Source organism: Babylonia areolata, chromosome 7 (assembly GCF_041734735.1).
Source record: "Babylonia areolata isolate BAREFJ2019XMU chromosome 7, ASM4173473v1, whole genome shotgun sequence".
Taxonomy (NCBI): domain Eukaryota; kingdom Metazoa; phylum Mollusca; class Gastropoda; order Neogastropoda; family Buccinidae; genus Babylonia; species Babylonia areolata.
In genome coordinates, this window is record NC_134882.1 from 39,082,861 (window position 1) to 39,095,360 (window position 12,500).

The 12,500-nt window shown below is 52.5% G+C and overlaps 2 protein-coding genes across 3 annotated transcripts in view; one reads left to right on the forward strand and one right to left on the reverse strand.

Annotated features, from left to right (window-relative positions):
* Positions 1–10,290, forward strand: part of LOC143284249 (uncharacterized) — a 33,597-nt gene extending 23,307 nt beyond the window's left edge. For both annotated transcript variants that reach the window (XM_076590926.1, XM_076590927.1), the window contains exons 2-3: positions 4,553–7,062; positions 9,127–10,290. In XM_076590926.1, the coding sequence (XP_076447041.1) occupies positions 6,064–7,062; positions 9,127–10,254 (2,127 nt within the window). In that variant the 5' untranslated portion in view covers positions 4,553–6,063 and the 3' untranslated portion in view covers positions 10,255–10,290. The remainder of the gene's footprint in view (positions 1–4,552; positions 7,063–9,126) is intronic.
* LOC143284024 (arginine--tRNA ligase, cytoplasmic-like) overlaps positions 1–12,500 on the reverse strand; it is a 182,699-nt gene that overhangs the window by 122,089 nt on the left and 48,110 nt on the right. The window lies entirely within an intron of this gene.

Genomic DNA, 12,500 nt, shown 5'->3' on the forward strand with positions numbered 1-12,500 from the left:
AGCACACAACAGAGATAAGACGGCAGACAGACAACTCCTGACAAATCCCCCACCCCCCCCCCCCACCCCAACCGCCTGCCACCCTGGGGAGAGGAGGGGTGTGGAATCATAGAGAGAAGGGAGGAGGTGAGGTGTGTGTGTGGGGGGGTGGGGTGCGGGGGGGGGGTGGGGTCTGGGGATAGGGAGGGGGCAGACTTTTCATGATTGGACATCTCTTCCATGCACTGACCGTCGCGCGCGCCGATAGTGCAACAGGGGAAGAGGGGTGGGGGATGACGGAGGGAGGGTGTGTGTGTGGGGGGGGGGGGAAGGGGGGAAACTGGTAGAGCAAGGGAAGGGGGAGCAGGGAGGAGGGGCCTGGTGGGGCGGGGCGGGGCGGGAGAAGGGGGTCCTGGGGTCCGATGCAACAGCAGAAGCCATCAGTCCTCCATCCATCAGTCCAGGCCATCAGCTCCCTCCGCTCAGAGATGGCGGGCGGGCTCGATGCGTCAAGAACAAACACGGGGCTGGTCCGTCCTGCCATTGATGAAGCGACCCGAAGTCATCATCATCAATGGGAATGGCCCCAAAGCATCAAAACAGACCAGACTGGTCGATGGAAAGGCCACAACATCAACAATTCAAACTCTCGACGGAAAGGACACAGAATCAACAATTCAGACTTGATCAAGAGAATGGCCACAACATCAACAATTCAGACTGATCGATGAAAGGCCACAGCATCAACAATTCAGACCTGATCAAGAGAATGGCCACAACATCAACAATTCAGACTTGATCAAGAGAATGGCTACATCAAGAATCCAGATTTGTCAATGGAATGGCCACAACATCAACGATTCAGACTGGTCAATGGAATGGCCCAAAGCATCAATAATTCACACTTGATCAAGAGAATGGCCACAGCCTAAAAAAAAACAAAAAAACAACAACACAGACTTGATCAAGAAAATGGCCGCAGCATCAACAATTCCGACTGATGAAGAGAATGGCCACACCATCAACAAATCAGACTTGTCAATGGAGTGGCCCAAAGCATCAACAATTCAGACTTGTCAATGGAGTGGCCCAAAGCATCAACAATTCAGACTTGTCAATGGAGTGGCCCAAAGCATCAACAATTCAGACTTGTCAATGGAGTGGCCCAAAGCATCAACAAATCAGACTTGTCAATGGAGTGGCCCAAAGCATCAACAATTCAGACTTGTCAATGGATTGGCCCAAAGCATCAACAATTCAGACATGTCAATGGAGTGGCCCAAAGCATCAACAATTCAGACTTGTCAATGGAGTGGCCTAAAGCATCAACAAATCAGACTTGTCAATGGAGTGGCCTAAAGCATCAACAAATCAGACTTGTCAATGGCGTGGCCCAAAGCATCAACAATTCAGACTTGTCAATGGAGTGGCCCAAAGCATCAACAATTCAGACTTGTCAATGGAGTGGCCCAAAGCATCAACAATTCAGACTTGTCAATGGAGTGGCCCAAAGCATCAACAAATCAGACTTGTCAATGGAGTGGCCCAAAGCATCAACAATTCAGATTGATCAAAGGCATAGCCGCAACATCAACAATTCAGACTTGTCAACAAAATGGCCACGGCATCAACAAAAATTCAGTCTCATCAAGAGAACGGCCACAGCATCAACAATGCAGACGTGATCAACGGAATCTACACAGCATCGTCAATTCAGACTCGATCGAGAAAATGGCCACAGTTCGTTTATTTCGTTCGTTTATTTATTTATTATAGTCTGTTCATCTAAGACGATGATATTAGACTGAACATAAATGATATTATTATTATTTGGATTATTATAATTTCTATTATTATCATTTCTATCATAATGATGATTGTTATTATTAATTCCATACTTTTCAACAACAAAAAATGACCACAGTATCAATCAATAATTCATTGTTCTGACTGTCAACGGAACGGCGTGGGGATTCGAACCTGAACACTCGCTTCATAGTCGGGCCAGGGGACCCATCACCACGACAACCGCATCAGTCATGGTCACGGTGACACCCCCAACCCCACCCGACCCCACTCTTTCCTCGCTCTCCTCTCTCTCCCTTCCCTTTCCAACGCTCTCTCTCTCTCTCTCTCTCTCTCTCCGGGATCCCGGATGGCTATTATTTTCCAATCACTTTAACGATGTCCAAAGGTCAACAGGATTGTTTTTCGTTGCCGGAGAGAGCTAGAGGTGAAGGGGGGGGGAGGGTAAGGGGAGGGAGGGGAAGGTTCTGGGGAGGCTGGGGGGAGAGGAGGAGGGGGGGTAAAGGAAAAAAAAAATCAAGAACTATTTTTTTTCTTTTATTTAAAGGATAGTGACAGACAGAGGCAAAGAGACAAACAGACAAAGTGAGGCTGACAGACACATCTAAATACATCCAATAATTACTTCATTTAATAATATGAATCTCTCTCTCTCTCTCTCTCTCTCACACACACACACACACACACACACACACACACACACACACCACACCACACACACACACAGTCGACTACACACAACACACATAACGTAATTATTACATAATTACACTCGCATGCGGGGAGATCACGTGAGGACTGAATTTTTGCAACAACTGAAATAAATACACTCTCCAAGCAAATGATAGCAAACTTTTAAACTTTCCCCGCAACTGCTTTACTCAAACCGCGTTACCTAAAACTTCCAAACCCTTTTTCGCCTCCTTCCGACAATCATGTTAGCCCTCAGACAATCACATTAGCCAGTTCACAATCCTGCCTGCCTTGTGACACCTTAAAAACCCTGGCAACAATCACGTAACACTGATTAACTGTCTCTTAATCTCGACACGAGACACTTGCTGCTTGCAGGGCGAAAACGTGACAGTATAGTTACACTGTTACACACCAGCGGGGGAGAGGGGGAAGGGGGCGGGGGAGGGAGGATGGAAGGTGGGGAGGAGAGGAGAGGGGGGAGAGGGCAGGGCGAAATCGTGACAGCTAACACTGTTGCAGTTAACTGGAGCTTCGACGTTAAAAATGTCACCTTGTCAATTTTCAGATCGCAATCAGTCTGACTACTCTAACACGTGGGTGTGTTCGCACGCGCGTGTGTGTGGGTGTGGGGTGGGGTGAGGTGAAGGGGGGGGGGGAAGAGAGAGAGAGAGAATAATAGGTAGGGAAGGAAGGGGTTGGGGGAAGAGAGAGAGAATAATAGGTAGGGAAGGAAGGGGTTGGGGGAGAGAGAGAGAGAGAGAATAATAGGTAGGGAAGGAAGGGGCTGGGGGAAGAGAGAGAGAGAGAATAATAGGTAGGGAAGGAAGGGGCTGGGGGAAGAGAGAGAGAGAGAATAATAGGTAGGGAAGGAAGGGGTTGGGGGGAGAGAGAGAGAGAGAATAATAGGTAGGGAAGGAAGGGGTTGGGAGGAGAGAGAGAGAGAGAGAATAATAGGTAGGGAAGGAAGGGGTTGGGGGAAGAGAGAGAGAGAGAGAATAATAGGTAGGGAAGGAAGGGGTTGGGGAGAGAGAGAGAGAGAGAATAATAGGTAGGGAAGGAAGGGGTTGGGGGAGAGAGAGAGAATAATAGGTAGGGAAGGAAGGGGTTGGGGAGAGAGAGAGAGAGAGAATAATAGGTAGGGAAGGAGAGAGAGAGAGAGAGAGAGAATAATAGGTAGGGAAGGAAGGGGTTGGGGGAGAGAGAGAGAATAATAGGTAGGGAAGGAAGGGGTTGGGGGGAGAGAGAGAGAGAGAATAATAGGTAGGGAAGGAAGGGGTTGGGGGGAGAGAGAGAGAATAATGGGTAGGGAAGGAAGGGGTTGGGGGGAGAGAGAGAGAATAATAGGTAGGGAAGGAAGGGGTTGGGGGGAGTCGGGAGGCGTTTAACTGTCGGGACATCAACCACAGAAACAGACGGCCGATTAAGTATGTGCGCACATTCGAGAGTATGTGTGTGTGTGTGTGTGCGAACGCGCGTGCGCACACACACACACACACACACACACACACACACACACACACACACACGCCCGATTGAGCGCGTGCTCAATTCAAACTGCACAATCAGCGTATATACATCAGCAACAGCTGCAGCCAATGTCAACAGAAACAACAAATCAATCGACTGGCAACTAAATTAAATTCCGTGAGTGGAGGCGGCACACCACTACCAACAATACTTGAGCGTGTGCCGTTATCTGCGATCACTCATTCATGCTCTCTCTCTCTCTCTCTCTCTCTCTCTGCGCGCGCGCGCACACACACACACACACACACACACACACACACACACAGGAATAGAGGGGTAAAAGAGAAGACCGGGACGAGACAGCCTTTAACCCAACCGTCCAGTTCAGTGCACTTCAGCAAAGAACAGTACAGTGTTGCACAGCACAGCAAAGTACAACTTAAAAAACAACAACAACAGAACACATTAAAAGTCAATGGCAGCAAAAAAAACACCACCACACAAGACGAAACAGCACACACCACCCTACAGAAAAAAAAACGCTCAACAACTCAACCCCATCAACTGTTTGTGTGTGTGTGTGTGTGTGTGTGTGTGTGTGCAGACGCTGTCTACAACACCGCCGACAGAATCTTCCGTGAACAGCGGCCTTCACAGCATGTGGAACCTTGCTCCTGGTGGGGAGAACGAACACATGGCTTGACGCCCGACTTTACTGCCCCAATCGCAGCGTCAACAGCAGCTTATCCCGTGGTCTTCCTCTGACGTCACCTCCATGGCGTATCTTCTTCTGCTATCCTCGTGACTTATTTGGTCCCTCTGGCAATACCACGACAAGTTCAAAGTCCATTACACCGCCACAATGCTTGGTTGTGCGTGAAATCCCACAAGTCCGTCCTCGTAACGTCGCTCTCAAATTCGTGAGATCACAGTTCTTTTGTGACGTTATCTAGCCCTTCGTCACTTCAGCACATCCACTTTGCCGACGTCATCTCAGTCCTGTCTTCAAATACGTGTGTGTGTGTGTGTGTGAGAAGACCAGCAAGCGGAGAGTTGCTCTGCTGTGAGGCATTAGTTTGTTGTTTTCCCCCTGGATTTTGTGGATCAAACCTAGCTAGCTGCGGTAAACGGGCTAGGCAGCGTTCACCGTATCCCTTTCTTGTGGGAATCCCGTTTCCGACGAGAAAACTGCAGCGTCCTATCGACCGCTTGTCTTTTAAATCATCATAAACTTCCGTTTCTTGGGGAGTGGCCTTGAAAGGAGATAAGCTGGCTGATGATCTTAACCCCTGAACACTGTGTGTAAACTGAAAGTTGTGAACCCGAGGTTGACGTGTTAGCGTACTGATTTCGTACAGCTCACACAAAACTTCAGGTTTGTATGGGCGGGCACTGCAAGGTGGAACGCCGCAGCACAAGCTTCCATCTTACAGTTGTGTGCCAGCGGCCACGTGTAGCTCTTTCCCCTGAATGATGAATGGTACCCTCATCAGGCAAAGACTCTTCAACCGTCCAACAGACATTTGGAGCTGATGTCGATCACCTGAAAGATCTTTTGGTGGCACCACGGGTGGAATGAAGCCACAACCTGCTGATCATCTTCTCCACAGCAGGTGACTGTGATTTCCAGAGCGATTCGGCGTTACGTCACAGCCATGACATTGCGTAAAGAGTGAGAGGTACAAAAGGTATGTCAGATGGAAACGTTATGCCAATTCTGCTTTTCACTGTAAAGGCTGTAAAGGTCGTGTGTGACCTTGGATAAAGTGTGTGCTTCTGCTACAGTGAATGCTTACTTGAGCATGCCAAAACTACAACCACGTTGAAATAAAATAAAATAAAATAAAATTAAAATGATTGTGCGCCCTATGCAAAAGTGTGCAGTACATCTCCGCATCTCCAGACAAGCCCAAGTCCGATGAGTGTGGGAAGCACCCCAGTTGTGGACAGTACCCGGCAGGTGTGCGTGAACGTCACCAGAGTCATGACCAGGCACCAGAACTGATTCATGCTGCCCACATCAAAACCACCAGTAGAAGCATCTCCACCCACTTCATCTCCGCACGCGCCGTCTCCACACGCCCCTGTCTGCTAGCTGTCCTCACGCCGTGCATCATGACCCACAACAGCAGCAGCAGCGGCGGCCTCAACGCCTCCCTCCCCCAGGGTGACGGCAGCGGGCTGTCAGAGCCAGAGCCGGTGCCGGTGGAGGCCTACTCCGTGGTGCTGTCCGCCACGGCCCTGGTGCTGTCGGCGGCGCTGGGAGGGGGCGGCAGCCTGACCCTCCTGCTGGCCGTCTTCCGAAGCCCGCGGGTCCGCAAGTACAGCTACACCCTTCTGCTCGTCTTTTTCTTCCTCTGTGGCGGCCTGGACCTGCTGTGGTCGCCGCTTGAGCTCTTCCACCTGCTGCACTACCACCACAGCCTCCGCCACCCGACCCGCGACTTCGCCGTGGCCACCTTCGCCGTCTACCTGCTGCTGACGGCGGGGCTGGCCATCCTGGTCACCGCCTTCTGCGCTGAGAACGTTCTGCGCCTGGCCGGCGTCTTCGGGCCCGCGATGCGCAATGCCTGGCCGCTGTCCGTCTGCCTGTCCATGGCCCTGCTCTGCCTCCTCACGGCGCTCGCCTTCCTCTCCGCCTCCCTTCACCACCACCACCCCCACCCCGACTCCCGTCCCGTCACCTACCTCGTCCTGCACGCCGCCTCCTCCGTCACGCGCGTCGCCGTGCTGACGCTGCTGGTGCTGCTGGTGGTGGTAGGGGCCGTGGCCGTGCTTCTGGCAGTGCTGACGGCCCTCAGGAGGAGGGGGAGGAGGGATGGCGGGGCCGCCAAGAGCTCCCAGAGCTTCCTGTCCTCCCAGCCCAACAACCAGTCGCACACCCTGCCCCGCTTCCTGCTCAACCAGGAGGGGGTGGAGGCGGCCTCCGGCGAGGACGTGGACAAGGTCTCCGTGTCGGCCTCCTCCGCCTCCAAGCTGCCGGGCATGATCGGGCCGGACGTCACGCCGGCCTGCCCCCCGGTCAAGAGTCCTGCCAAGCTGGCAGACCTGTCGTCGGCCCCGCCCCCTCCCTCCTCGCGGGGACCCACCATGCTGGGCGTCAACATGGCTCAGGTGGGGCAGGTCAACGTCGTGTTCTGACCTTAACCTCGTACTCTGTGTGTGTGTGTGTGTGTGTGTGTGTGCGTGTGAGTGTGCCTGTGTGAAAAGAACCCCGATCTCACTTATCATTCCATTTTTACGCGAGGTACATAAACCGAACACCAACACATTTCTGGTCTATTCGGGGGAGGTGTTTCACTTTCAGTTTGGAGGGGAGGGTATGAGTGGTCCAGAGAGTTAGGCGGGCCCTCCACAAAAACAATCTGACAAACACGACCCAAAAAAATTCAGTTCTGAATCAATCCGCGTCACGTAGACTGGAACACAAACACAGCACAACAAACGCAAACACAACGATAAGGTTTCCGACCCCGGGGCATTCACCAGGCCTAGCGGCTAAAACACAGAGGGGTGGAGAGAGTGGGGGGGGGGGGGAAAGAAGACCCCCCCAAAAAAAAAACCCCAGAAAAGTTCGGTTCATCACATCAACCACCGCCCTGGGATTTGAATGAGGAACGAAAATAAACGACAGTATTTTCTTTGTTGATTGATTTGCTTTAATGAATAATGTGGCTTTGTGTAAGGGGGGGGGGGGGGGGGGATAGATTGAGAGAGAGACAGCGAGAGAGATTAAGAAACAATGAATTCAGTGACAGAGAGGAGAGACAGAAACAGAGAGAGAGAGAGAGAGTGAGGAGGGGGGAGACGGAGAGAGACAGAGATACTGAGACCTAAGAGACACAGACAGTGAGAAACACAGAGAGACACCGGAAACCAGTCGTATTTTTGTCGTTACGGTGTATCTATAAAATTAGCTGTGAGTACTTCAACAACATACCCACCTACCCACCCTGCCAAACCCTACCCCTAATCGTCCAACCCCCTTCTGTGAATTATTTTAGCTATTCACATCACACTCAGTATGTACTACCAGGTATATTGTCGCCATGTTTTGTTTGCTTTTTGTTCCTTTTCTTTCACGTGTGTTTGTTGGTTTTTGACTCACTTGTGTAAACTTTAACATTGACATTTTCTCTGCAAATACTTTGTCAGTTGACACCAAATTTGGCATAAAAATAGGAAAAATTCAGTTCTTTCCAGTCATCTTGTTTAAAACAATATTGCACCTCTGGGATGGGCACAAAAAAATAATAAATGAAGCCTCATTATATGCAAACTGCATTTACTGCTATATTTATATTTTTTGTATTCTCTAAACTTGGCACTCTGACCTCTTATTCTGACACAACAACAAGAGGAGTCATTATTATCATTTTTTGTTCAAACAGGAACTTCTTTTGCTAAGCATGGAATTTTCATTTATTCTGCAAACGTTTTGGTACAGATAGTAAAGAAGGGAAATTACTCTGTAATTAATGCTAGGGGACTTAATTTATCACAAGTGAGTCTTGAAGGCCTTGCCTCTCTTGTTTTCGTTGTTGTTCTTTTGTTTTCTTTGTTGTTGTTTTTTCATGTACCCACCACGGGGTTCGTTCTCTAATTCTGAATACTGAAAGAAGACATTTCCTAACACAGGATCAAAAGTGTGATACTTTCTTCCATAATCATTTCGATGGGGTCTTTTCGGAAAAGAAAACCCTGAACGTGGCACAGTATTAAATAATAAGGCAAATGAATGTGACTACTTACTGCGTTGTACTCCTGAATTGAATAACAAGTTTTATTCACACACACACACACACACACACACACACACACACACACACAGATGTAATTTAAAGAAACCCTAAGCGTGACCCACCGTAAATCATAAAATCCTACAACGAACACACCACAAATGCACCACCAACACCAGCAACCCCAGTAATATTTGCCCCTTAACCCACCCACCCCTCACACCCCTCACCTCCTCACTCACTCTCTCTCTCTCTCTCTCTCTCTCTCTCTCTCTCTCTCTCACTCTCTCTCTCTCTCTCTCACTCACTCTCTCTCTCTCTCTCACTCACTCACTCACTCACTCTCACTCACTCTCTCTCTCTCTCTCTCTCTCTCTCTCTCTCTCTCTCTCTCTCTCTCTCTCTCTCTCTCTCTCTCTCATTGTGGCGTGACGTGCAGGTGCTGGGCCGCCGCCGCCACACCATCTGCCAGATCGGGGACTCCAGCGCCCCGCCGGACCCCATCTCCAAGGCCAAGCAGTACAACTACGTGCGCAAGTTCTCCGTCGACATCTCGGCCCTGCAAGCCCAGCTGGAGAACCCCAAGCTCTTCAAGGACACGCTGCCCTTCGCCTCCCACCAGGACCTCCGCCAGAAGCAGCAGGAGAAGGGCAGCAAGCCTCCTCCCCCAACGCGCGAGCCTCTCCTCCCCCTGCCGGACCTCAAGAAGCCAGCACCACCCCAGCCAGAGGCAGAGTCCACAGGGGCCGTCACCCTGCCCGTGCCCGTGCCCCCCAGGCCCCCAGTCATCACGGTGTCTGAGGACGCCGTCCGGGAGGACATAGAGGGCGAGATCATCAAGGAGGCGGTGGTGGAGGAGGTGGAGGAGGAGAGAGAGAGGGAGGGGGGCACAGAGGAAGAGGAGGAGGGGAGGAGGGAAAGCGGTGGGCAGGTGGTGAACTCCAGCGCTGAGCGCAAGCCCAGCGCGGGCAAAATGAACCTGACCGACATTCCTCGCCTGCCCGTCACCCAGCCTGTGGACGAAGAGGAGGAGGAGGAGGAGGAAGATGATGACGGCGGTAAGACAGCCGGCCATACCGGTGGTGGCGAGGATGGCGAGGATGACGACGAGGATGACGACGACGACCCGGAGTCTCGCCACAAAAGCCACCACCACCACCACCACCACAACCACCACCACCACCCGCGCCTGAGCGACCGGGACCGGGACTTCGTCAAAATGACCCTGTTCATGACCTTGACCTTCCTCCTGTGCACCTTCCCCCTCTTGCTGGTGGAGGCCGTCAAGGCCGGCCTGGACCCCAGCACCTACGTCAACATCAGCACGTGCGCGCGCGCCCTGTCCCTCATCCAGACCGTCATCTACCCGCACATCGTCATCTGCACGGACGGCGTGGTGCGACGGGCGGTACACAGGCTGAAGCGGCGGCTGGCCCGCCGGTGTGGGTGGCTGGGGGGAGACAGGGACAGGGAGGGCGTGGCGGAGGAGGAGGAGGAGGAAGAAGAGGAAGAGGAGGAGGAGGTACCCACGCCAGACCTGGCCAGCTCCAACACCAGTCAGGTCTGACCCCCCCCCCCCCCCACCCCCCCCCTTCCTACCACCTCATCCTACACCACCCCCCTCCCCCCGCCGCCACCCCCACCCCCTCCCCCAACCCCACCGCCCCCCAACCCTCCACACACACACACCATCACCCCCTTACTGACATACATGTATACATTCCTTCATCTTACCATCATCACCCTCTCCTCTCCCTAGCCCCCACACAGACAGCGTTCCTTCCTTCATATCACCACCAACATTCCACCCACCCCCAGGCCCCCCACATTGATATATATATATATCCATTCCTTCCTGTCATCACCACCACCACCACTACACACCTCCAGCCCACAACACACACTGACATACATTCTTTCCTCTCACTACCACCACCACCCTCTCCCCAGCCCCCCACACCCCTCACATACACACATACATTCTTTCCTCTCACCACCACCACCATCATCCTTCCCCCCAGCCCCCACACTGACATACATTCCTTCCTCTCACCACCACCACCACCATCACTCTCCCCCCAGTCCCCACACTGACATACATTCCATCCTCTCACCACCACCACCACCATCACCCTCCCCCCAGCCCCCACACTGACATACATTCCTTCCTCCCATCACCACCACCACCATCACTCTCCCCCCCAGTCCCCACACTGACATACATTCCATCCTCTCACCACCACCACCACCATCACCCTCCCCCCAGCCCCCACACTGACATACATTCCTTCCTCCCATCACCACCACCACCATCACTCTCCCCCCAGTCCCCACACTGACATACATTCCATCCTCTCACCACCACCACCACCATCACCCTCCCCCCAGCCCCCATACTGACATACATTCCTTCCTCCCATCACCACCACCACCATCACTCTCCCCCCAGCCCCCACACTGACATACATTCCTTCCTCTCATCACCACCACCACCCTCCCCCCAGCCCCCACACTAACATACATTCCTCTCACCACCACCACCACCATCACCATTCCCCCAGCCCCCACACTAACATACATTCCTTCCTCTCACCACCACCATCACCCTCCCCCCAGCCCCCACACTGACATACATTCCTTCCTCCCATCACCACCACCACCATCACTCTCCCCCCAGCCCCCACACTGACATACATTCCTTCCTCTCATCACCACCACAACCCTCCCCCCAGCCCCCACACTAACATACGTTCCTCTCACCACCACCACCACCATCACCATTCCCCCAGCCCCCACACTAACATACATTCCTTCCTCTCACCACCACCATCACCCTCCCCCCAGCCCCCACACTGACATACATTCCTTCCTCCCATCACCACCACCACCATCACCCTCCCCCAGCCCCCACACTAACATACATTCCTTCCTCTCACCACCACCACCACCATCACCCTCCCCCCAGCCCCCACACTGACATACATTCCTTCCTCTCATCACCACCACCACCCTCCCCCCAGCCCCCACACTGACATACATTCCTCTCACCACCACCACCACCATTCCCCCAGCCTCCACACTAACATACATTCCTTCCTCTCACCACCACCATCACCCTCCCCCCAGCCCCCACACTAACATACATTCCTCTCACCACCACCACCACCATTCCCCCCAGCCCCCACACTAACATACATTCCTTCCTCTCACCACCACCACCACCATCACCCTCCCCCCAGCCCCCACACTAACATACATTCCTTCCTCTCACCACCACCACCACCATCACCCTCCCCCCAGCCCCCACACTAACATACATTCCTTCCTCTCACCACCACCACCACCATCACCCTCCCCCCAGCCCCCACACTGACATACATTCCTCTCACCACCACCACCACCATTCCCCCCAGCCCCCACACTGACATACATTCCTTCCAATCACCACCACCATCTGACATACACCGACATGACATACATTCCTTTCTCGCATCCTCATACCACCCTCCTCTCGCTACCCGCACCCCGTTCGTTCCTCACCCCAACCCAACCCCTTACCCAATGATGCCCGCAGCCCCATCACTCTCTCTCCTGTAATAAACAAACTTTATTCACAGAAACATAAAAAGCAGCTGTGTGACAGATATGTCAAAAGCACAACAAGCCGAGCTTATAATATGACCGTGCTCTAAACTGGTAGCTTTTCAATGAACTGGCTGCAATTTACAAACAGAAAAAAAAAAATCTGTTTTCAAGTACATGAACTGGAACTGTCTCTCCGGGAAGTTCTTACCTGAGTGATGATGACAGAGT